The sequence below is a fragment of the Vicugna pacos genome, chromosome 36 (assembly GCF_048564905.1).
Source record: "Vicugna pacos chromosome 36, VicPac4, whole genome shotgun sequence".
Lineage (NCBI taxonomy): Eukaryota > Metazoa > Chordata > Mammalia > Artiodactyla > Camelidae > Vicugna > Vicugna pacos.
In genome coordinates, this window is record NC_133022.1 from 3,316,764 (window position 1) to 3,343,598 (window position 26,835).

A 26,835-nucleotide genomic window follows, 5' to 3' on the forward strand; every position below is an offset into this window, starting at 1 on the left:
GGCGGTGGCCTCACCTGGGTCCCCGCAGCCGCCTGGGGGCCCGGGCAGGTTCCGGGCGGGCCTGCCACCGCGGGCGCCGTCCTCCCCGCGGCGCGCCCCGGCCTGCGGGCACCTGGGCGCCGGGGCACCTGGCGGGGGGCGGGCCCGGCTGCGCTCGCCCCCCGCCCCGCCCCGCGCCGCGCCGCCCCCGGGGCCGCGCCCCCGCGCCCCCGCCGCCGGCTCCGGGCCCGCTCCCAGCCTCCCCCCGGCCGGCCCGGGCCCTCCCCGCGCCGCCGCGGCCGGAGCTGCCCCGGCGGGCGGGCGGGCGGGCGGGCGGCGCGAGGCCCCTCCCCGGCGGAGCCGCTCAGCGCGGAGGAAGCGGAGGCGGCGGCCGCGCCGAGACCTCGCCGCGCTCATGGCGTCGCCCGGGTGAGTGCGGCGCCGGCGGCCGCGCCGGGGAGGGGGCTGCGGCGCCGGGGGCGCGGGCGGGGGGCGCGGCGGCGGGAGGGCCGGGCCGCGGCCTCGCGAGAGCCCCCGGCCCCGGCCGCGCTCGGCCCGCGGGGAGGGGCGGCGGCCGCGCCGGGGGCGGGGGCGGGCGGGGGCGCGGCGCGGGGGGCGCGGGGCCGGGCGGGGCGGGGGGCGCGGGCGCGGCCCCCCCGCCGGCCCCCCGAGCGCCCGGGGCCTGGAGCCGCGCGCCCGGCCTCCGCCGCCCTGCGCTCCGCGGCCGCCCTCCCCGCCGGCGCGCGCCGGAGCCGGCGCCGGGCCTCCCTGCCGCGGGCCCGGCCCGGGCCTCCCGCTCGGGCTGCGCCGCGGGGCCGGGTAGCGGCGGCGGCTGCCGCCGTGTGAATTTCACCTCCCTTCTGCTGTCTTGCTGTCCGCGTGTTCTCGCTTTGAGGAAATGGTGGTGACACATAGAGTTTGCAATTCAAAAAAAAAAAAAATCCTTACTGCAAAATAAAGCCTCAGCAATTCATCATGATCACTTTTGGGTCTGATCATCTAAGTAGTCGCGAAAGCTGGGAGTGACTCCATTCACCCAACAGCCCCGCTTCACAGAGGAGGAACGTTTAGTCTCAAGGTCATTGCTTTGGTTGGTTAATAGTCTGCGTTTGAGTGTTGTCCGCCATTCATAGTGTCTTAGGTCTAGTGTCTGTGATAGCAGATCGAGTTGTTACATCCTTACACATCACGAAGGCCTTTTACCGGTGGGGGTGGGGGCGTGAGGCAGAGATGATGGATATGAGGGCCCTCAGAGGTGAGGCCTGAACCATGCCCCTGAGCGAACGGGCTCAGTGCAGTGGAGCGAGAGGGATTTGATTCCAGCCAAGTCATGGGCATTTTCCATCCACCTGCTGTCTTTCTAGGTTTGGGGAGGAACAGTCAGAAGCACCCAGTGCTCCGAGCTTGGAAGTAAAATAAACAGCTCATCCCTCAGAAGGCCAGGCTGATTCACCCAGAGGTCCAAGGTCCCTCTGCATTCCTGGCCCTCTTGTCAGGAAAGGGTGAGGCAGGATGGACTGGAGGCAGGAAGGGCTGCCATGAGCCTCTTTAAAAAGTGATGGTGCATTTGGTGTCCAACCCACTACTTTGTAGAGCTGGATCAGAGCTGGACTTAATGCTGGGCTGGTATGCACTCCTGTAGGTGGCTACAGGGACATAGATTTGATATTTGCAGCCCCAGCTGTTTGTGAATGACCCCATGAGTTTGTGGTTCGTGCTGATTTCTGAAGGGTACCCATTGTAAGGCTGAGGTCACAAAATTTTTAGTATATTTCATGGAAAGAACTGTGTACTTATTACGGTATGTATAAATTTGGCGACAGTCCCCATCTTCAGATGTCTGCGGGCTTTGCTGGTAGACCAGAGTCCAGACACGGAGACCTGATTTCCTAAGATCCCCAGGCCTCTCTCAAGTCAGCAGTCATCCAGCCTAGTAGACTGGGTGTTTTGGGAACAAATCCAGAGATTCAGGGCAGGGATGGCAGGGGAACCATGATTTGTCCTGGGCTGTTCATGGAGGAGCGACCAAATCTGGTGTTCTTTTCCAAGTGGCAATTTCTGTAAGACAGCTGGGAAGGAAAGAAGAAATCTTGACAATTTTTGAGGACCTTACCCATGTGCTAGGCATTATGCAAAACAAAGTGGCAAGAGTGAAGGCATCAAAGGAAAAAGATACATTTGAGATGACTCACAGCCCAGTGTGTTGGGAGCTAAATAGAGACAAGGCCACAGATGGAGGCTGGGCCAGACTGCAGGACCTGGCCTCCTTTTGTGGGCTTGATGCCCACTGTTCACTGAGGGATGTTTGTCACCCAGTTCTTGGGGAATCCATGTGACAGCAGTGTGGAGGAGGCGGAGCAGGCAGGGGAGATGGAGGTCATCAACCCGCTCCGTCTACCCTCTCCTGTGGGCTTCCCTTCTTATAGCCCCCATCTCTTCTTTCTCTGCCTACTCCTTCATTGTTAAGGTTTCCTTGGGTTCTGTAGCCCATCTCTGTAATCCCCAGTACATGTACATGATTGCATTCACCCCTTCAGCTTTAAATGTCCCAAGACAGAGGTTCTGAATGACCTAGGGTCCACGATTTATGGGTGAGCTTCCAGGGTCCTGCATTCCTTGAAATTGTATGCAGTGTTGCGGGGTTGCGGAGGGGGGCGGGCGGTGTGTATTTTCCTGGGACCAAGCCCGTAGCCTTCATCACCTGTAGCCCATCTTGAATGGGCTCCTACTCAACCATCCATTCACACCTATCTAGATGGATAGCAAACCTAGTTACCTGCAAAATACATATTTTTTCAGATTGTTAATGGTAAGGAATTTGAAAAACAAACATAAAACAGAGAATGAAAATCAAGTGTAGTCTGAGTTTCCATAGACCACCACTTACAACATTTCGGTGTTTTTAAAATTAAGGCATTATTATTATTATTTTTTACCAGAGAGATATCCTTACAGGTGGACCTAGATTCCCCTTCCCACTCACTCCCTCCCACCCTAGGTAGGTATCCGGACAGACAACTTCCCTTGTATTTACACGTTATATTTGTTCTTTGCCGTTTCCTCCCCAGAATCTTTAAATTTATTATTTGACACATAACCTAAAAGTTGCCATCTTAACCATTTATTTCCTCTCTTTCTACATAAGCGGCCTCATAGTGTTCAGCAGCTTGCTTTATTCACCCATCAATCTGCTTTGAAATGCTTTCTTTGCATGTGAGAACAAAGACCAGATTCACCTAAAATCTGACATTTGCATGATGTTCTGTGGCATAGGTTATGAGCGCCTCCAGTTTTCTCTGTAAGATAACGCTGCATAGCTGGTGTTGTTGCAGAAAAATGTGTTACAGCTTGGTGTTACGGCTCAGTTGTGACAGCAACTCGGATCCGGGCGAGAGACCAAGCAGCACTCGGAGGGTTGGAGAACTCAGGTTTATTACCCCAGCGGGCCCAGAGAGTTAACACTCCAAGCTCTGGACCCCGTCTGTAGGTTTACACAGGCCTTTACAGGCTGCCAGTTTTACACTTTGCAACATCATATGCAAATAAAGTCTAACAGAAGTTGACCAACCAGGAACAAGCTTTGTAGAAATAGACCAATCAGGAGTGAGAGAAATAACCAATCAGAAGCGAGCTCAGGGAACCAATAGAATTTTAGGGGTAACTAAGCCGTTTCAGAGGCAGAAAGTGAGAGGGAGCCTCTGGGCCAGGGAGCCGGATGGTGCCGGCAGGAGAGCAGTGGCCTTGCCTGGGGGCCCTGCCGGTTTTTTGGGGGGGGCTTCCCGCCTCAGTGTCTCCCTCTGGACATGCACAGGTGTTTTTCTAAAGCAGGTAACAAAGAATTGTGGTCATTGTGGTCAGCGGGCCTGTCCGGTTTTGAACTGATGCTCCCAAAGCATCTTCATAAACGGTTGTGCCATCACCAGGTTTTATGGGTTCTCTACACGTCCCAACATGGGATGGCATCAGGTTTGCTGTCTGATGGAATTACTGAGTCAAGAAATAGGAAGCCAATGCCACCTTCACTCCCCATGAAGAGAGAAACTTTACCCCTGACCCCTTATAATCCCTCAGAAGTAGTCAGTCCCACTGTCTTTGATCCGGTGGATAACATCAAATTCTAAGCACCCACAGCCCATAAGTAAACTCATGCCATCAAGTTTTTGTTTCAGGAAATGTGGTCATCGTGCACTTGAGCAGTCCCTGCGCTGGGCCAGGAGTGAGGCCACAGACCTGTCCTGGAGTGAAGGTGTGGGAGGCAGGGGGGTCCACCGGACACCTCACCCTCCCTCCTGGCCACTCCTGCAGGACTTACCTCCCTTGGCAGCTGAAGGCTCTCCCATTAACATCCACTGGACATTTAAAAGTACCTGAGACGTAACTTTAAATTTTTTTTTTAATGGAGGTACTGGGGATTGAACTCAGGACCCCGTGCATGCTAAGCATGTGCTCTACCACTGAGCTCTACCCTCCCCCCTTAACTTTTTGTCTTCCTTGTCCAGAAAGATTATCTCCCAATGCCATCATTTTGTAGGGAAGGAAAGGATCCCCGACTTCCCCGTCTGGCAAGGGCTTAGCTTTCCCAGTGGAGCCTGGCCTGGGCCACATGGGCCAGAAGAACTCCGGGCTCTTTACGGTGGGTGGAGGGTGGGTCCTCTAGCCAGGCCAGGGTAGCGGAGCAGAGGACCCACAGGTCACACTGCAGGGAGGAGACACTGAGGAACTCAGACAAGGTATATACCTGCTCCTGGGAGAAGTCCATCAGGAGCCCTTAGCCTCTGCTCAGGAGCTACAGTGGCTTCCAAAGACGTGCAGGTGGCTTTGCTAGCAGGACGCAGCCTTAGCTCTTCGCCCGTAGATCTGGGATTGCCCAGTGAGCCAGCGGCCACCGCAGCGTCTCCCCACTGGAGAAAATGAGACAAGGAGGAAGGTGGTGTGGACTGACCCATCCCTGGCTCTGCAGAGCAGCGCACCGAACCCCGCCTCCCTGACCCTGGATGGCAGCTGTGTTAACACCTCCCCGGATAGCATGCCACACGGCCAGCCTGTGCCCCAGCGCGAAGGGGAGCCTCTTCCTTCCCAGAATCACGAGTGGCAGGGGCTTTCCAGTCTGAGCGAATGTTCTTTTAAATTTAGATCCTGCCCACTTCCAAGAAGTGTGTTATTGGGCCCCGTTCTAAGTCCTTGTGCGTGTATTACAGTTTTTAATCTTCACAACAATCCTGTGGCACTGTTACCCGAGTTATAGAGATGAGGGAACTGAGGCCCGTCTCATAAGCAGTTTGAGTTAAAACTTGATGCAGAACGACTCCATTAAGGATAGTTGGATTAAATTTGCTTACTGAGGCACAAACAGAAACGTGGATTCAGGGTTTTGTTCCGATCACAGAGCACACACACAGTGTCTCTGGCACGTTGTGGAGGAAGCTGAAGGAAGGATGTGTTTACTTGGTTTGTTGGGATGAAAAGCTGTATCAGCAGAGTGGCTGTACCTTCAATTATGCTGTTATGCTGTTATGGTGGCTGAAGATGGGATAACCTGGAAGTGGCTCTGTCCCTTAGAGAGTGGTTCCCTGTGGGCGCTGGTGCGCTGGAGGGGGGGAGACCACCGGCATCTCAGGGAGCCCTTCTCTGCTATAGTTCAGAAGTGGTGCTTCTGTCTTAGATTCTCTGCATCGTAACTTTTTATAAAATTCTTAGTTGCCTTGAAAAATAGTTAATATAGACACATGGTAAAAGTTTCAAAAGGTATAAAAGGGACATAAATGAAAAGTCAGGTGCCTCGCACTCTGTTCCTGTCTGAGAACCTGCATCCTTGCTGGAGAAGCACCACCGTGGGAGGCAGGGCACAGTAAGGATTCTGGGTCCCCCTCCTTGTTCTGTTTCAAACCCACACTGCCTTGTGGTGGTCAGCTTTGTTATTTTGTTTCTGTTTAGATTCTTAGCTCTTGCCCACGGACGTGTGGATCTTTGTGCACAGAGAAATCGAATAATCTTTTGTTGTATGCGTTACAAATTCTTTCCCTCTGTCTGTCATATGCCTTTTGACTTTATGAAGATCTTTTATTTTTAAATATTTTCTTTTTTTGGTTTCATTTTCTAATTTAGCTCTTAGATCCAGGTAGTTTTCATTTTGGTGAAAGGATTGGTAGGGATGTACCTTTATTGGAACTGAATAATCACCGGATACTCCGAGCGACTTGAATTCGGGACAAAATTTCTGGGCTCTTCTTTTACTGGACGCTCTGTTCATTCATGCAACAGGACTACAGAGATTTATTTAATTTATTAATGTATTGTACTATATTTTTCTGTCTGGCAGGTTTTGTCTTCCTTCATTACCATTCATTTTTTTAGAATTTTCCAGATTATTATTGTGCAGATATTTCTGAATAGAATCAGCTTATCTGCTTTTGAGCCTAAATTAACCTACAGGTTAATTTAGGGAGAGTTACACTTTAAAATATGGTAAGCTTTTCTTTCTCTCTAAAAAGAATATGCCTCTTCATTTATTGAAGTCTTTTATATTCTTTAGTATTTAGAAATTCTTTTTTTATGAATAAATTTTTTATCGAGGTACAGTTGATGTACAATATATAAAGTTACAAATGTACAACATAGTGGTTCCCAATTCAGAAATCCTTTTCATATAGATGTTGCACATTTATAATGTATATTCTTAATTTTTTTCTTGTTGACACCCTAGTGGGAGTGTGCCTTCCACAGTTCTAAACTTCTGTTCGCGTACAGGAAGGCAGTTGAGTTTTTAACACTTTTTTTGTGCATCCCCTGAATTCCCACATTGCTCGCAGCTGCTTTTCAGTTGCTCTCTTGGGTTTTCCAGCTCTGTGCACATCATAATTGCTTTCAGTTATCCCGGAGAAATAGCAAGCCGATTCTGCCTTTGTCGTGGGCAGACGGTGTGTCCTTAGGAAAGACGCCAGCAGTGGTCTCTCGGGTACGTGGTGGGGCGCTGCCTTCCCTAAGCCTCCCCCAGCCCCTTGCAGCCCTGTGCTGCTCAGCAGCTCCGAAGGCTTTGTCCCTGGATCCCGGGCCAGAAGTGGGCTCCAGATTGCCCGTGGGCCCCTCCAGCCCTGCCCGCCCACAGCCTTCCCAGTCTGTTGAAATTCCTCACAGAGACGTTCAGAGCCCATCCCTGGTTGTCGCCGCTGGTGCTCCCACCCGGGCCTCACCTTCTTTAGTTTTGTCTCAGCGTGAAACAGGAATGCTGACTTGCGCTCAGAGCATCCTGCAGAGTCAAAGCCAGAATCTTTTCCTGCGGCCCAGAACGCTGTCTCACCTGACCGCTCCCTCTGCGCCAGCCGCACCGGCCTCTGCCTGGGATGCCTTCCCCGGGAGCTGGGCGCCTGGTGCTGTCACCTGGGGCCAAGTCTGCACGCGCATGTCCCCTTCCCCGGGAGGCCCGCCCTGACCCAGTTACAGCAGCGCCCCCCCTCCCCCCGCTGTTCACAAATGCCTGGTCCCCTCATCCTGGTCCACAGCTTCCTCCACAGCACTCACCTCCCAGCGTGCCCCCGATCTAAAACTTTCAAACATTGTTTATTGTCCCCCCCCACCTCACTGACTGCAAGCTCAGAGCACAGATATTTATGTCTGATCCCAACCTCAAACTCCTGGAAAAGCTCCTAGCAGCAAATAAATATGCAGATAAATTCAAGAGAACAGCGATCGCCTTCCATAAACGTGGCTTCGTGTATGTAAGTCTCTCCGGGTCCTTACAGCAACCTGATGAGGAGCGCAGCGCAGGGATGGCCAGCCTTGTTGCATAGATTAGCGTACGTGTGTTTTGTAGAGTTTGTGTAGTGCGTGTTCACAGTGCGTCCCCAGCATAACTCTTTCAGGGCCTGGAGGATGGGGGTGCAGCTTACAGCCATGTCCTCTTGTGCTAAACATACACAGAGTGGACCTGGGGCAAAGACGTGGCCTTTTCTGAAAGTAGACTCTTTGCAGACACAATGAGTTAAAATGGGGGTGCACTGGGTGTCAGCTAGTGACTGGCGCCCTCACAGAAGCAGAGAAGACACACAGACACAGGCAGGGGGGAACCCCTGTCAAGATAAGAGGCAGAAACGAACGCAGCTGTCAAGGGCCACGCACACACTGTCCCAGCTCGGTAGTCATGATCCAACACGGTGCCGCAAACTGGGTGGCTTACAGAAAACAGACATTTTTTCTCTCACAGTTCTGGATGCCAAGGGGCTGAAACTAAACTGTGGGCTGATTGGTTCCTTCTGGAGGCTCTGAGGGAGAGCCTGTCCCAGGCCTCTGTCCTGCCCTTTGGTGGCTGCCAGCAGGCCTTGTGTCCCTTGGACTGTAGGTGCATCAGCCCAGTCATCTCCACTTCCATTGTAGCGTGTTTTTCTCTCTGTGTATCCAAGTTGTTCTCTTATAAAGATACCAGTCATTGCATTAGGGGCCCACCCTGCCCCAGTATGACTTCATCTTAATTTAGCATCTCAGTTACACCTGCAAAGACCCCTTTTCCGTATAAGGCCACATTCACAGCCCTGGGGTTAGGACTTGAACATATGGTTTGTCGGGAACAGCGTTCAGCCCACCAAGAGGGTTTGAAAAAGTTTATGACTAATTTAGTGAGCAACGGGCCTCAGGTTTTGTTTTGTTTCCGAGGTTGTCATGGGGTGAGGGTCCCCAGCCAGGGCCAAAGGAGAGAGCCCCCAGGCTGTCTTGTCTGCTGGCCCAGATGCAGGGCAGGAGGGGCCGGGGAATATCTTGAAAGCTGTCTGCATCAAACAGCAAAAAACTGGGTCAGACTCGTTGCCATGTGAAGCAATTAATTAATAATATATTGCCAACTACACGAAGGGAAGGAACTGCCACTGGTTTAGTCCCTGTTTTGTTCGATTTTCTGTGCCATCCGCTTTTGTTGGCACCTCTCAGAGCAGGAGCCAGGCTTGCTGCTAGGGATCGGCCCTGCTTGCAGGGTTTGGACTGTCTGTTCTTGGCGTGGAAGGACATTGCCCAAGGAGGGCCCGACTCCGAGGTGTCGCAGGCATCTCCATCTCAGAGGGGGATCTCCTGGCTGAGAACCTCCAGGTGAAGAAGCAAAGTGCCTCGAAAAAGACAAGGGAAGTGCGCCTTGCTCTGTGTCCTGAGGGGTGACAGCCGGTGAGGCGGACAGCCCAGAGTTGTCGGGGTCTTGATTCTGCTTGCCAGACGTGAAGGGAGCCCTGTGTGCAAGCAGGGTACCTGCTTCCTAACTTAGTGACAAAGGACTGTCCTCAGGGTGGCGTTCGGATCACCCCTTGCCCTGCAGAGAAGTCCAGGGGCCCAGGCCCCGGCTGGACCTCTGGGCTGGCGGCCCCCAGGCCGTGCCTGAGCTGGATTCCACTTTTGGCTCTGTGCCCTGAAGTCTTGAAAGGACCAGCATGGGCCTCAGGAGAAGACTGAAATCTAAATAGCCCCGAATAAGGAAGTGGAACAGGGCACACGGGGGCCACTGGAGGCACGGTGTGTTTCCAGTCTCTTGGCCTGGTCGGCTGGTGGACAGAAAGGAGGCGGCTTAGCAAGTCTGCAAGGCTAGGGTTTTTAGGCTGACCTGGGGGTGGGCAGGTGGGCTGGTTTGGGTGATTTTTGTAGTTACTAGCTGTAATTAGGAGTCACGTAAAACCCATCTGACCATTGATAATGAGCCGAAAGGGAACCAGAAGCTGCGTGTGTGGGCTCTGGCCCTGAGCTTCCTAGCTGGGTGACGTCGGGTGGCCCAGCTCCTGTAACAAAGTCCCACGGACGAGGGGGACTTACCATTTGTTCCTCACAGTTCTGAAGGTGGGAAGTCCTAGACCACAGTGCAGGCAGATTCAGTTTCTCCTGGAGCACCTCCCCCGGGCTTGTCGGTGGCCACCTTCAGGCTGTGTCCTTACATGGCCTTTTCTGTTCACCTGCAGAGAGAGAGCGGGCTCTTGGGGGGGGCGGGGTTCTCCTCCTCTAATGGGACACCAGTCCCATCAGATCAGGGCCTCACCCTTATGACCTCATTCAACCTTAATTATTTCCCCAAAGGCCCCATATCCAAATATAGTCACATTGTGGGGTTAGGGTTTCAGCATAGGAATTTGAGGGGATGCAATTCAGGCCATACAAATACTGAAAGATGAGTTGTAAATTAAAAAGCATTGCACAGTTTGGTGCAGTCATTGTGGAAAACAGTATGGAGATTTCCTCAAAAGACTGAAAATAGACTTACCATGTGATCCAGCAATCCTACTCCTGGGCATATATCCAGAGAGAACCCTAATTCAAAAAGACACGTGCACCCCAATATTCATAGCAGCACTATTTACAATAGCCAAGACATGGAAACAGCCTAAATGTCCATTGACAGGTGACTGGATAAAGAAGATGTGGTATATTTCTACAATGGAATACTACTCAGCCATGAAAAATGATAAAACAATGCCATTTGCAACAACATGGATGGCCCTGGAAAATGTCATTCTAAGTGAAGTAAGCCAGAAAGAGAAAGAAAAGTACCATATGAGATCGCTCATATGTCGAATCTAAAAACAAAACAAAACAAATACAAAACAGAAACAGACTCATAGACATAGAATACAGACTTGTGGTTGCCAGAGGGAAGTGGGGTGGGAAGGGATAGATTGGGAGTTTGAGATTTGCAGATACTGACTGGTATATATGAAACAGATAAACAAATTCATATTGTACAGCACGGGGAAATATATTCAAGATCTTGTAATAGCTCATGGTGAAAAAGAATATGAAAATGAATATATGTGTGTTCATGTATGACTGAAGCATTGTGCTGTGCACCAGAAATGGACCCAACATTGTAAACTGACTAGACCTCAAGATAAAAAAAAAAGAAAGCATTTCACAAATTCTGTTGCTGTTCTCTTGCAAGAGTTGGCTCGGCTTCCAGTTTACAACACAGGGACTCAATTAAGTATGAAGTTTGTTAGCAAGAATAAAGTACAGATTTACAGTTATATTTTCAGAAATCAGCACAAACTCAGAGTTGCCCCTGTGATAATTTCACTCTTAATTTTTCCACTTTTTTGCGTGGAAAAGACAGGGTTGAAATTAAGCTCCTGTCCTGGCGAGTGTGTCCTGAGCGCCTGCGGGCAGTGGGCATAGGCCTGGCAGCGCCCCGGGGTATAAGTTCCTGTCCTCTGCCCCTTCCTGCCTGGGACCTCAGCACAGTGGCTGCTGCCACCTCCAGGCCAGGTCTGCTTTGTCCCCTCTGGGAAGCTATTTTTAACCAGTCACATTTTCTTTTTCTCAAGGATACCTTTTTTCTTATTACAAAAGCAATATACGTTCTTTGCAGAAAAATGAAGAGAAGACAGTGAAAACTCTCATTTTTGTCAGTATCAGGGTCTGATTAAGTCAGAGGTGCTTAGTATTCTGTGCTATAAAGTGGTTTAAAGGGGCACATATATATCTTATTCTGACCCTGACCCTGACTCCCAGCATTATCATAACAGCTCATCCAGTTTTATTAAATCAATACATACCTCTTCTATTTAAAAAAAGAATCAAATGAGATAAACTGATGCCCAGAAAGAACTAATCACTATTAATTTTTAAAACTTTTAATTTGGAATTAATTTCTTTTTTTTTTAGTGTTTAACATGCTGACTTTTTTTTGGAGGGAGGAGGTAATTAGATGTTTATTTATTCGTTTTTCATGGAGGGACTGGGGATTGAACCTAGGACCTTGTGCATGCTAGGTAATGCACTCTAACCCCTGAGGTATAATTCCCCCCTGGAAATAATTTTTACTTACGGATAAATTACAAAATTAAAAAGGTCCCTTATCCAGAGTCTCCCATTCACAACATTTTAGCTCATTTACCATTCTCATTTATCATTCTTTCTCTCTCTCTGCGTTAAATACACACGTATGTAATTTTTTCTTAACCATTAGAGAGTAACTTATATACATCATTACCCTTTATCCCTAAATCCTTCAGCATCTTATTTCCTAAGAATAGAGATATTCCCTTACATAACCAGCGTACAGTTATCAACATCAGGAAATGTCACATTGGTTTCACCTGTATTTCAGTTTAGTCAGTTGACCTCCAGTCTCGGGCGAGCTACTGTGTTTTGTGTCCTTGTCTGTTTAGCAACCCTGGATCTGGAACGTTTCCTTAGTCTTTTACGACTTTCCTACCTTGGGGTAATACAGCTGTCCCCCTCTAACAACATTCCATTTTGAGTTTGTCTTACGATTTATGCTCACACTCAGATCGACGCACACTTGATAGTGGGAGCCCCTTCAAGCTGGCTCCTGTGTCCTGTGAGATGCCCCAGCATTTTAAATTTTTTTTGGACTACTTCCTAATTTTCTGAAATAAGATGTTCAGATTCATCTTGTTCTTTTGCGGCTCCGGGACCTGCAGTTTCTCCAGGGAGACCTGGTGTCTCTCAGCGTGGAATGATGTCGAAAGGTGCTTGGTGTGCTCGCGGCTACAGGTAGTGTCTCTGCTTCATGGCCCTTTCAGTGGACAGAGCTAGGAAATACACACACATACACGCAAGTGGACACATGTGTACGCTAACATGCATGCACACTAGGACCTCCAGTTCCAGGGCACCTCTCTGGATCTTTTTCTAACTTCCTCCACTCCTTTCATTTGTACGCCCTTTCTCCGACAGTGGAGCTCTGACTTCTGATGAAATCAACACATTTACTCATTCCTATGATATACCTAAAATATTTATTCTTTTTTTTAATCAAGGTATAGTCACTTTACAACGTTGTGTCTTTCTGGTGCACAGCACAATGCTTCAGTCATACATGAACATACATATATTCATTTTCATGTTCTTTTTCACCATGAGCTACTACAAGATATTGAATATAGTTCCCTGTGCCCTACAGTATAAACTTGTTTATCTGTTTTATATATACCTGTCAGTATCTGCAAATCTCAAACTCCCAGTTTATCGCTTCCCACTCCCCTCCCCCCGCCGGCAACCACAAGTCTGTATTCTGTGTCTGTGAGTCTGTTTCTGTTTCATATTTCTGTTCTTTTTTTTTCCTCTTAGATTCCATATATGAGCAATCTCATGTGGTATTTTTCTTTCTCTTTCTGGCTTTCTTCACTTAGAATGACATTCGCCAGGGCCATCCATGTTGCGGCAAATGGCATTATTTTATCATTTTTCATGGCTGAGTAGTATTCCATTGTATAAATATACCACATCTTCTTTATCCAGTCACCTGTTGATGGATATTTAAGTTGTTTCCATGTCTTGGCAATTATAAATAGTGCTGCTGTGAACACTGGAGTGTCCTTTTGAATTAGGGTTCCCTCTGGATATATGCCAAGGAGTAGGATTGCTGGATCATAGGGTAAGTCTAATTTTAGTCTTTTGAGGAATCTCCACACTGTTTTCCACAGTGGCTGCACCAAACTGCATTCCCACCAGCAGTGTAGGAGGTCTCCCTTTTCTCCACAGCCTCTCCAGCATTTATAAAATAATTTATTCTTGAATAGACTGTACTTATCAAACCTACTTAAAATAATTCAGGGTCATCCCTTCCTGTCCCCACTACTAACTTTTGATAAACATCCTTCCAGATTTCCCTGTATACACCTATCGACAAATAGACACAGTTTTATTAAGTAGTAATCACACTGCACATGCTCTTCCATAACCTGACTTTCCCCTCATTAATGAACGTATTGTTACCATCATTACATAGCATATCATACAACATGTTTTTGCCCACAAAATGAGGTCCAAAGACTAAGTCTGCAGTATAATTCCCCGTTACTGGACTTCGATTTAAAACATCCAGTTTTTCACTATTATGTTTAAAGTTGGCATCAACATATTTGTAACTAAATTTTAATTTTTCCCTTAGGATAGAAGTGGAATTACTGGTCAAATGGTTACGTATATTTATCTGTTTTTCTGAATAGCTCCTTGCTCTAGCCCGCAGGTTTTTCGGAGGGCTGGTTTTTCTAGACCATTGTTTCTCAGCTGTGGCTACACTTTACACTCACTGTGGGCACTTTTTAAAGCAGCGATGCCCAGGGCTCGGTTCTGAGATTCCAGTGACAAGGATGTGGAGTGAGAACAGGATTTGTAGAGAGATTTTTGACACGCAGCCAGTTTGACAGGTGAGAGTGGTTTTCCGTTAATTTAATTACAATTTTCTTCTGAAATTGTTTCAGACGCTCAGATTTGGGAGAAGTGGCCCCAGAATTAAAAGCATCCGAGGGACGAACAGCTGTGGCCATTGCAGGTAAAGCTGGGCTGGGACCCACCTGGAAACAGACTGGTTTCTTCTGTCCCACTAGGATCCTGGATTCCAGTACCACCTGGGCACGTCACGGACCTCAAAAATAAACACACATAAGGCTTTTATTTTTCCTTTTACAACAAGATCCATTTAAGGGTCTCTTGAGCTCCCCTCATCTATTCAAAATAGGATTCAGTTTTAAAAAGGTAATTACCACGCAGTGGCCGGGAACACATCACCCCAGTCTGAGCACGTTGTGGTACCTGCCATCCTGAACATAACTTGGCACTTGGGAGAGTGAAAGGTGTGTTCTCTTGGGACAAAAAGGTGTAAACTGGGATTGTCCCTAGCGTGGACTGGGGCTTGTAGTCTCTTGGTTATGGTCCCCATAAGCTGGTTTCTCCTTCTCTGGGGATTTCAGCGATAGGGCTGTACCTGCCTCTTGTGACTTCAGCTCTGAGATATGGTGGCCACACTCCAGATATCTTAATTTCTCTTAATAACTCATTCTGAATCTATCTTTCTTTTTTTTTTCTCCTTTTTCAGCTTTATTATGTAGAATATAGTTCGACTGCACATACACATTATATTGCATGTAAATACATATCTACAGTATACTGCACTTTTTTTAAGTTTACATACATGTACTAATTATTGTTTCTAAGAACAGATTAGATCTCTAGCTTTTTAAACTCACATAGTTATCAAAGGAATAAAGCCAACCACAAAATAAGAATCAACAGAACGCGGTAACCCAGCCATAAAGGACAGTCAGATGTGCTTACATATATTCAAGAAATCAAAATAATAATTAGTTCATTTGTGTCCTTATAATTATTATATTTTAGATGCCTCGTATAAATGATGTCATGTGGCATTTTTAATTAATTCAGTGCTTCTCAAAATGCGTTCTCTTGGGTATTAATAGTGTTATGCAAAATAGCCCCACAAAATATGCAAATAAGTTTGGGTTAATCAAATTTCCTTTTTATTTTATTCATTCAAACAAACATTTATTGACTATTTACCATGTAATGGCCTTGTTATAGGCCCTGAGAATATAGGAAGCAACAGTGAATGCAATGGCCCCAAATCCCAGTCCTCATAACTTAAATTCTAGAAGGTAAGCTCTGTGGGAGTTCATGGCAGGTTGGTCAAGGTTTACAGCAAAGGTGGGATCAAGCAGTAATTGCCCAAAGCCCTTTCTTTTCCCAAGATCTAGAAACGTGCTACTCAATACAGTAGCCACTAGGCACACGATTTAAAATGAAACAAAATGAAAAACTCAGTTGCTCACTCACACTAGCCATATTTCAAATGCTCGGTAGCCAGGCAGCTAGTGGCTGCACGTTGAACGGTGCAGACACGGAGCATTTGCTCCAGCACAAGTTCTGCTACCGGGTGTTGCTTTAGGAAACCAGGAAAGAAAACTTAAGAGTGGGCTGAGGAAAAAGAATGGCCTTCCGGTCTCTTATGAGCTAGGTTGCCCTATTAAGATTTTTACAACAGCCTCATGAGATAGTTATTATTGGTCCTTATTTCACTTGAGGAAACTGAGGCTCAGGGACCTGAGCTCAGGGTCCTTCCCCAAAGTTCCATCTCTGTGCGTCTCTCCAAAAGCGAATAAGCCTTTTGTAATTATTTTTAAATATTTCCTTCCTGACGTATGTGAGTTCCTCTTCAGCATATATTTCATTAAGACTTAAAGCAAGTTCTTCAACCCACAGGATTAAAAAGAAAAGGTTGATTGAAGTGTAATATACAGATGGGAAACCAGCCCATTTTTGAAAGAGAACAAAGGAGACATAAATAAGTAGAAACAGGTACCAAGTTCATGGACTGGAAGACTAGTATTGCTTGTTTTATTGAGATATAATTGATTTACAATATTATATAAATTTCGGGTGTGACAAGAGTGATTCACAATTTTTCAAAGTTATACTCTATTTATAGTTATTACAAAATATTGGCTATATTCTGTGTGCTGTACAATATATCCTTGTAGCTTATTTATTTTATACATGGTAGTTTGTACTCTTAAGCCCCTACCCCTATTTTGTCCCCCCCTTGCAGAAAACTTAACATTGTTAAAATATCAATGTTACCCAAAACATTCTACAGATTCAGTGCGATCCCTATTAAATACCCGATGATATATTTTTTTGCAAAAATATAGAAACCCATTCTAAAATTTATATGGAATCTCAAGGGACAGTGAATAACTAAAACAACGTTGAAAAGGATCTTGGTGATGTTGAACAAGGATGCTCAGACCACTCAGTGGGTAAAGGACAGTGTTTTCAACAAACAGTGCAGGAGACACTGAGTATTCGCATGGAAAAGAATGAGATTGGACTTTTACCTAAAAATATATACAAAAGTTAACTCAAAATCGATCAATGTAATCCTCAATGCAAGACTTAAACTGTGTCTTAGAAGAAAACATTGGACAAAAAGCCTCATGAATTTGGATTTGGCTACAGTGTCTTGGATGCGACCCCAAAGACTCCTGCAAGAAAAGAAAAAATATACAAATTGGACTTCATGAGAATGTACAAATTTTGTTCATCAAAAGACCCTGTCCACAGAGTATAAAGGCATCGCACAGAATAGGAGAAAATATTTGCAAATCATACATTTGATAAGGGATTCATATCAGAATATACAGAGAACTCAAACTCAGCATTGAAAAATAACCTGATACAAAAAAATGGGCAAAGTACTTGAACAGACATTTCTCCAAAGATGACAGACGGATGGACAGAACGCCCTTTAAAAGATGTTCTGCATCGCCAGTGATTAGGGAAATGCAATTTAAAAACCACAGTGAGAGGCGGCCTCACATCCATTAGGATGGCTACTATCAAAATAACAGAGAAGAACAAGTGTTGGCAGGGATGTGGAGGACCTGGAACCCTTGTGCGCTGTTGGTGGGAATGGAAAGTCGTGAAACCACTGTGGAAAACAGTATGGAGCCTCCTCAGAAAATTAAAAATAGAACTACCATATGATCCAGCAATCCCACTTCCGGGTATATACCCAAAGAATCAAAAGCAAGGTCTTAAAGAGGGATTGGTGCACACAGATGCGTAGCGTCATTACTCACAATAACCGACGTGGAAGCAACCCAAGTGTCCATCAACAGATGAATGGATTATCAAAACGTGGTGTATATACATACAGTGGAATAGTAGTCAGACATGCAGCACGTTATGGCGTGGATGAACCTTGAGAACATAACGCTAAGAGAAATAAGCCAGTTATAAAATGGGAAATACTGTATGAGTCCACTCGTGTGGGTTAGAGTGGTCAGTATCAGAAAGTCAAAAAGTATGATGGTGGGGCCAGGGGCTGGGAGAGGGGCGGATGAGGGATTGTTTGATAGGTGCAGAATTTCATATCTACAAGATGAGTAGAATTTTGTGGACAGATGATGGTGATGGCTGTAGAGCCGTGTGAATATATTTAGTACCACTGACCTGTACACTTAAAAATGTTTATGACTGTAAATTTTATGTTATGTGTATTTTAACACAATTTTAAGAAAGGAAAAATCTTGGGTGGGGGGGAAGCATTTTACAGTGAACAGGTCTGTGGCATTTAGTACTTTCCCATTCAGAGTTGATCAATCATCACTTCTTATCTATTCATTTTCAAAAAATGTCTAGTTTCTCCCTACCCTCCCTCCGCCCGGGCCCTATAGGAACCATTAAATCTGTGTTAGATCTTTGTTTATCTATTCTGTTCATTTCCTATAAGCGGAATCATACAATGTGTGCCCTTCTGGCTGAGTTTCTTTGACCTAGCACACTGTTTTGGGGTTCACCCATGTGGTTCCTTTTTAAGGGTGAATAATATTCTCTTGCATGGATGGACAACATTGTGTTTATCCGTTCATCTCTTGAGGAACATTTGGGATTGCTTCCACCTTTTGGCTGTAGTGAGCAGTGATGCTGTGAGCATGCACGTGCATGTACTTGTCTGAGTCCCTGTTTTCAGTGCTTCGGGGTATACACCTCAGAGTGAAATTCCTGAGTCACATGGTAATTCCATGTTTAACTTTTTGAGGAACAGCCAGCCTGTTTTCCCCACCGTTTACAGTCCCACCAGAAACATACAAGGATTCCAATTTTTCCCTATTGTGTCAACATTTGTTATTTTCCATCCTTCTGTTTTTTTTTTTCAAGTCTCCATCCTAGCAGGGGTGCACTGGCATCTCACTGTGGTTTTGATTCGTATCTCACTAGTGACTAGCGATGCTAAGCTTCATTTCATGTGCTTTTTGGCCATTTGTCTATCTTTTGGGGAGAAAAGTCTATCCAAGTCCTCTGCCCATTTTTAATTATTTTTCCTTTTCTGTTGTGAAGTTGTAAGAATTGTTTATGAATGCTGGATACTAGATCCAATCACATATGATTTACAGATATTTTTCCCATTTTGTAGGTTGTCTTTAGCTTTCTTCCTAATGTTCTTTGATGCACACAGAATTGATACTTTGATGAAGTTCAATTTATGTATCTCTTTTGCCTTTGGGGCCTGTGCTTTGGTGTCATACCTAAGAATTCATTGCCAAATTTAAGGTTATGAGGGTTTACCCCATGTCTTCTTCTAAGGGTTTTATGGTTTTAGCTCTTCTGTCTAGGTCTTTGATACATTTTGAGTTAATTTTTGTGTATGGTGTGAGGGAGCAGTTCCACTTCATTCTTTTTGCACGTGGGAATCCATAGCTCATTCTTAACACTAATAGCCCAGAGGAGTCAAACAGTGTCTTAAATGTCCATTTACTGTCCAGTTGCAAATATTTCAAAATTTGGTGAAAAACTCTACAGCGTGAGGACTGGCTACTATAATAATTGAGGGAAAAAAGTCGTTCAGTTTAATGGGTGGGAATGGTTTTAATCGCCCCACGTGGAGTTCATCTCAGTGAACCCACAGTCTGCTCCCTGTGCTCTGTCTGAGCCCCGTGTTCCTAGTGGGTTGGGGCTCAAGTCCTAACCAGTTCTTGTCCAGCAGGGAATACGGTGGAGACCCTGGCCCACGGTCCCAAGTCCTTGCTCGCTTCCTGTAGTTGCTGCTGACTTGTGTACTTGTCCGAAGCCCTTCTGCCTTGTCTTCTGCCCCTACCATACTCTGCTAGTGACGAATGTTTATGTGGGCTTCCAGAACTCTCTGCTTGAGGTGATGAGACCACGCCCCCTTGGCAATTTCCTTTGACAGCGCAACCTTCTGCCATTTTGTGCGCTTTTGCCTTCAGCCACCTGTGACCTTTCTGTTGTGAATCAGATTCTGTCTCCCATTACTAGCAAAGCAAGGTTCTGTCTTCTCTGGGTCTGAAATTTATTCCTTGGTTCCAGCTCAAAACTACTCTCTCAGAGCCACCTCGACCCCGTTGTGGCCTCCTCTAGGTGTCTGCTTTAGCCATTTTACCAACTCAGATGGCACTTTGGGTTCCTTGGAGAAATTCTTCCGATGTCTTTTTTGTCCACTGTGAATAAAATAATCTTTTGACTGCTCAACGCGCCAGCTTAATCTATGAGAATCATCTGTGTCTTCTCTCATCTTCTCATGCTTTCTGGACCCCCCCTTTCCTTTTTTTCTCTTGTTTTTCCAACTCTTCATGTCTGTCCCCCCAGAGACATCATCATCAAAGACTGAATTGTCGTGTTTATCCATCTGATTACATGGAAATCATGAGAAAAGTAACAAATCTGAAAATGTCAGAATATTCTCCTGGTTCGTAAGCTTTTAAGAATACAATTTTAATCTTGAAATAGGTGATACTTTTACTTGGATCAGAAGTCAAAACAATAAAAATTTGTACAGAGAAGTCTGGTTCCCACCATCCCACCTTTGCTAGCAAATCTATAGAGTTTTAAGGTTTTTTTCCCAATGTAAATATCTGAATGGCTCTAAATTAAATACATTCAGTAATTAAAATTAATTAATGTTGATGAATATATCATGCTGTTAGAGACTCTGAACAAGAAACAGCTTACTTGTAAATCATTTCTATTCCCCACTCTACATTCTCCCCCATATACGTGCATCTTTTACGTGATAACAGAAACTCCTTATGAGAGATTAAAAATGGACTTTGTAGGAGGTGATTTGAAATGGAGCCAAGGGATTTATATCAACTGTTTTAAATCGTTTCTGAAATCAAACACTAACCTGTATAAATTTCATGTAGTTACTTAACATTTCATTTTCACAAAATTTAGTACATTTTGCAAGGAATATGTCCCAGAGCAAATCGTTTATCCTGTGTGTGGCTGTTACTACTTTGTGTCAAATTTGGGGCAGTAAGCAAGTGAAATTTACAGAGGAAAAACTGACGCCAATAATGACACTCAAAATAAACATTAACCACCGTCTCTTCACTTGAGCTTTTTGGTAGAATGGTCCTAACTTGCTGATAAAACTGTGATGTATGGTTTTTTTTTTTTCTTTTCCTTCCAGATTTGGAATGGAGAGAAATGGAAGGAGATGATTGCGAGTTTCATTATGGAGGTAAGAGACGACTTCATTATGGCAGCAGATTGGATTGGGGGAAGAGCTGGGGAATGGGAAAAATGACAGGGCTTTTGTGTTGTGAACGATTGGGGGAAACTGCTACGTCACCGAGAAAGAGAGAGGGTTCTGAGTTTAGCTGAAGTTAGTTTGTTAGCTCCAATTGATTTCAGGCCCCCTGATTTGATTGACACTTCATTTTCCTTTGCTTTTTTTTAGACGGTACAAACGAGGCTCAGGACAGTGACTTCCCAACAGGTATGTTTCTTCCGTCTGTTTCCTGCCTCTGCCCTCACTTCCTGCCCTGTTGACGGAGCACATCCTCTGGGCTGATGGTTCCAGCGCCTGACCGCATCAGGACCAGCACTGGACCATTTTATGTGCCGTTAATAATATTACCTGAGAAGCAACTCTGGGTTGCTGTTTACCCTATAGAGTAACACAGTGAGTTTGCATCTTTGGAGGCAAAGCCCAGAAATCTTATCTTATACAAGTTCCCAAAGTGATTCTAAAGCACGGCCAAGTTTGGGAACCATCTGTCTGACCCCGTGTTTCATTTATAGATCCGCCAAGGGTCATGGACTGGGCAGAAGTGCATGTATAAATAGATTCGTTTGCCCTGGATTTTCCTTGTCGCACTTAACCGCCACCCTACTTCAAAATAGTTATTCTATGTCTGGATGAGGAAGACAACATCCCTGGTCCCTGTCGGGTAGCACTCAGAAACCTGAGTTAATTCTGTGATGGATTTCAACTCCCCGCGCAGTTCTAGTGTTTCTGCATCACATTTGCCAGTCCCCGAGCAATCTGGGGCGGTGGCACAGCCACACTGCTAGTAGCGCTCCTGAGCCCCTGTGGAGGGTGGAGCTTCTGCAGACAGACGTTAGGTGGCAAGTGGACCCCCACAGGAGAATGAGGCACCCCTTCTCCAGTGCCTTGAATCCCGCTGTTCACCCAGGAGGGGTCCTGAGCCCATCATATGACCTCCTGGGAAAAAAGGCGGCTGACATCTACGCTCCCTCCTGTGGTTTCCATCAGGACCTAAGGTAGAATGATGGGTGTGGCGTTCCTCTTTTGAGAAAGGAATGCAGAGAGTCCTGGAGCTCAGCAGGATTTGTATTTACTTATTTTGTGAATATATTTAGTATTTAAAGGCTATTCACTATATGTAGTAAATTATACATATGCTATGAAAATTGGTAAGATGCCGCGGCCAAGAGCAGGGGTGCTGGATGGAACCGTTGCAGGTGGCACTGCTGTTCTGAGCATCTGGTGCGTGTAAGAATTCATACTGTATCGGGTGTTACGGTTGAAAGTCAGAACGGTCACAGACTTAACGATCATCTCTACCAAATATTTTTTAATACACTGAAAATTCAAAACCGTATCATTGGCTTCAGGTTTGCAAAATGTTATTTATCTGTGGTTCCTGTCACTCCACACCTAGGAACAAACTCCCTGTTTCCTTTACAAAGTTTCCAACTTGTTTGCAAAGAGGAAACCACATGAACAAGAAGGTCACAGCGAATCAGTGAGGGCACCCCTGTAGGAAATCCTTGGTGTCCGTGTGCGCAGCTCCACCGCGGGGCCCAGAGGGTGGGGCAGATGCACAGGGGTGTCTTGGAGGGAGTCGGGGCATGGGCAGAGAGTGGGGCCTGCACCCCCAGCTAGGGTGCGGACCTGGCTGCACTTGGATCTGGTGTGGGTGATGTCACCTCTGCCTTGGCCTCAGGTAGCCTAGGAGTGCCTGCATTGTGCTCTGAAGGAGGCCATCTCCTCCCCACCTTGCTGGGCCCTCCCTCCCCACCTGTCACCTGGGTCCCTGACATGCACGGTGACCACTTATGTCTTCCTTTCCCTCCACAGTGGAGAGGAGCAGACTGCAGGAAATGCTGGCACTGCTGGGACTAGAGACGTACCAGGGGCAGAAACTCAGCCTCCAGGACTCCTTGCAGATCAGCAGTGACAGCATGAAGAACTGGGCCCCCCAGGCCCCCAAAGACCTGCCCTGGAGCTTCCTCAGGAAGCTGCAGGCCCTCAACGCCGAGGCCAGGAGCACCACCATGGTGCTGGACGTGCCCCCGGACACCAGGCCTGCGGAGAAGGAGAGCCAGATGGAGGAGGAGATCGTGTACTGGGACACGGCTGACGACATCTCTGCCGACATCTACTCCTTCTCCGAGCTGCCCACGCCGGACACGCCCGTGAACCCCTTGGACCTCCTCTGCGCCCTTCTGCATTCCTCCGACAGCTTCCTGCAGCAAGAGATCGTGTTAAAAATGGCCCTCTGCCAGTTTGCACTCCCGCTGGTGTTGCCCGACTCGGAAAACCACGACCACGTGTTTCTGCTGTGGGCCCTGCGGGGCACGGTGCGGACTTGCTGGCCGCAGCCCCCCAGGGCGGCGGGCAGCTTCCGAGAGGACAGCGTGGTCCTGGCCCGGGCGCCGGCCTTCGCCTTCGTGCGCATGGAGGTGAGCACCAACTCCAAGTCGCAGCTGCTCAACGCCGTGCTGAGCCCCGGCCACCGGCAGCGGGACTGCTTCTGGCACCGGGATCTGAACTTGGGCACCAACCCCCGGGAGATTGCAGACGGGCTGGTGGAAATTTCCTGGTTTCTCCCCAGCGGCAGGGAGGACGTGGACATCTTCCCGGAGCCGGTGGCCTTTCTGAACCTGCGAGGGGACATTGGGTCTCACTGGCTGCAGTTCAAGCTCCTGACGGAGATCTCCTCGGCCGTGTTCATCCTGACGGACAACATCAGCAAGAAGGAGTACAAACTGCTGTCCTCCGTCAAGGGCTCGGCCACGAAATACTACTTCATCCTGAGCCCCTACCGGGGCAAGCGGAACACGAACCTGCGCTTTCTGAACAGGCTGATTCCCGTGCTGAGGATGGACCACTCGCACGTGCTGGTCAAGGTCAGCAGCACGGACGGCGCGGGCTTCGTGCGCAGGGTGCGCGCCATCGTGGCGCACGTGACGCGGTCGCCCTGCCGGAGGCTGTCGGTGGAGGACATGGCGGGCGCGGCCCGCAAGCTGGGGCTGCGGGTGGACGAGGACTGCGAGGAGTGTCAGCGCGCAAAGGACCGCATGGAGCGGATCACCCGCAAGATCAAAGACGCGGACGCCTACCGGAGGGACGAGCTGAGGCTGCAGGGGGACCCGTGGCGGAAGGCAGCCCAGGTGGAGAGGGAGCTGTGCCAGGTCCAGTGGGCGGCGGAGCCCCCCGAGAAGCACCGGGCGGAGCTGCGGCATCGGTTGCTGGAGCTGCGCATGCAGCAGAACGGCCACGCGCCCCCCTGGGGGTTGCAGGAGTTCGTCTGGGGCATCAGCAGCCCCTCCGCGGGTGAGAGGCAGTACTTCCTGAGGTGGATGGAGTGGGGGCTGGCCCGGCTGGCCCCGCCGAGGCCCAGGCCGGCCCCGGAGGCGATTCTCGCCCTGCGGCCCAAGCACTGCGGGGCCGCGGACCTCAGCGAGCCGCTGTGGCCCGAGCCCCTGGGGGTGGAGCACTTCCTGCGCGAGATGGGACAGTTCTACGAGGCGGAGACTTGCCTCGTGGAGGCGGGGAAGCTGCCCGCCGGGCAGAGGCGCTTCGCGCACTTCCCGGGCTTGGCCTTGGAGCTGCTGCTCCGGGGGCTCCCCCTGGAGCTGGTCGACGGGAGCACCCTGAGCACCCCGCTGCGCTGGGTCACAGGCCTCCTGCGGGAGCTGCACGGCCGCCTGGACCGGAGGTCGCGGCTGGTGGTGCTGTCGGCGCTCGGCGTGCCGGGCACGGGCAAGTCCACGCTGCTCAACACCATGTTTGGGCTGCGCTTCGCCACGGGAAGGGGCTGCGGTCCTCGGGGGGCCTTCATGCAGCTGATCACGGTGGCCGAGAGCTTCAGCCAGGACCTGGGCTGCGACCACATCCTGGTGATAGACTCCGGGGGCGTGGTCGGCGGGGTCCTGAGCGAGGCCGGGGACAGGCTCGAGCGCGAGGCCTCCCTGGCCACGCTGATCATGGGGCTGAGCAATGTCACCGTGGTCAGCTTGGCGGAAACGAGGGACATCCCGCCGGCTATCCTGCACGCGTTTCTGAGGCTGGAGAAGACGGGGCACATGCCCAACTGTCAGTTTGTGTACCAGAACCTTCACGATGTGTCCGCCCCCGGCTCCAAGCCGAGGGAGAGGCGGCAGCTCCTGGATCAGCCCGGCGACGTGAGCAGGGCCGCGGCGCAGATGGAGAAGCAGGGCGACGGGCTCCGGACGCTGGCCGACCTGACCTTTTGTGACCCTGAGAAGCAGCACATTTGGCACATCCCTGGCCTGTGGCACGGGGTGCCTCCCATGGCCGCTGTGAGCTCGGGGTACAGCGAAGCCATTTTTGAGTTGAAGAGGTGCTTGCTGGAAAACATCAGGAATGGCCTCTCCAACCAGAACAAGGACATTCAGCAGCTCCTCGAGCTGGTAAGACGGCTGTGAGTGGTCGGCAGAAGGCCAGCTGCCAGAGGCCCGCGGTGAGCGGCCTGTCCTGGTGCGAGCGCGTCCCCGTGGGGCGGTGCCCGGCCCCTGGGAGGGAAGGCAAGTGGGAGTTGCCCGAACAGTGTTAGGAAAGGAAGTCACCTCACAGAGCAGCTCGGAGATGCTCTCGGGAGTGTAACAACCCTGGGGCAGGCGGTGTAGACGCGAGCAGTCACTTGCTCTTTGTCTCTGAACTCCTCTCGAGGCCAAAGCATTTTGCATAGCTGCTCTCTGTCGTTTGCATCTGGCGGGGAGAGTGGCTCCTGGCCACGGCAGCCCGGGCAGGTGGCACCCGGGATAGGGCCGGGAAGGTGCCCCGAGGAAGCAGAGCGAGGCAGGCGTTCCCTCCAGGGAGCCTGCCCCTTGAGTGAGTGCCCGCGGTGTGCGAGGGCTCCCGTGGCACCCTGTTTATGGACCGAGCCCGCCCCGGGGAAGAGGCCCCGTTGGCTCTGTCGCACGCCCAGCACTTTGTTCAAACCCCTGCCACAACACTCAGCACGCGCGTCGTGACTTCCCCGTGCACGCGTCTGCCTCTCCCCTAGACCTGTGAGCTCCTTGAGATCAGGGGCCTTACATCACCCAACTCTGTACCCCCGGGGCCGGGCACACTGTAGGCACTCAATAAATGTGTGTTGAATGAATTCAAGTAGTGAGTGCACAAATGACGGTAACGAGCAGGGTCCTCTGTGGGCCTTGATTTTGCTGTTTCCTCAAAGAGGACCCCAGCATCTGTCTGAGGACCATGCGTTCTAGAACATCTGGAATAATGGACACCTGAGACAGGTGTCTTGGAAAAGGCCATCGCGTCCTTGCTCTGTAGGCACAGATCCATTCTTCAGGCCATTATTGGAAAGCTGAAGTAAATGCCTCCATAGGAGACATTTCCAGAACAGCTCCGTCGTGAACCCATTTTACAGATGAGGAAAGTAAGCGGCTTGCCCTGCCCACACGGCTGCATCGGCAGAGAATGGATGAGGTACCGGATGGCTCAGCCCTGTGCCTCTGCTTCCTGGTCACTCACACCTCCCAGGCTCACCCCCAGCCCAGCCCCTCGCTGCCAGCCTTTCATCCCGCTTCCCTGCCTCTGGGGCCAGACCTCCTCCTTGACATCATCCGTGGCCCCCTTGCCACCACTGGGCCAGAACATGGGGCTCCTCCTCTGTTGATTCTCCGGCTGGAATCGTTGTCTGTGGGTCACCTCTCTGAGCCCCGGGCCCCATGCCCAGCTGGGTCATTATTCCTGGGAATCCCTGCTCGGTCTTAGGGCCTCCTTCCCTCTGTATTTTACGAGTTCAGGGAAACTATGGCCCCAGGTGGCGACCAGGAGCTTCTCTGTCCCTTGTGCTCCTGCCAGACAGCAGGGGAGCTCTCCTGACTGGAGCCCTTTCTTGAACAGCAGGCTCCCCAGCCCCTTCTCTGGAGCCCCAGGGCGCTCCACCTGCCCCTCGTCTGATGCTCACAGTGTTGCCCTGGGTCCTGAGAGCCTGGTTCTGGACCTGTGAAATGGATGCTGAAAGGAAACCTGCTCTTTTGTTCATCAATGTAGGAAAAACCTTTTCACTTCTGAAATGCAAAAAGAATTTCTAATCCGCA

At 49.1% G+C, this 26,835-nt stretch overlaps 1 protein-coding gene across 1 annotated transcript; it reads left to right on the forward strand.

The window, feature by feature from the left end:
• Positions 1–252: 252 nt before the first annotated feature.
• On the forward strand, positions 253–25,883 carry URGCP (upregulator of cell proliferation). The gene is made up of 5 exons (XM_072955499.1): positions 253–408; positions 14,166–14,236; positions 20,693–20,743; positions 20,963–21,001; positions 22,610–25,883. The coding sequence occupies exons 1-5, from the start codon at positions 395–397 to the stop codon at positions 25,201–25,203; spliced, it is 2,769 nt and encodes a 922-aa protein (XP_072811600.1). The 5' UTR covers positions 253–394; the 3' UTR covers positions 25,204–25,883.
• Positions 25,884–26,835: the final 952 nt, after the last annotated feature.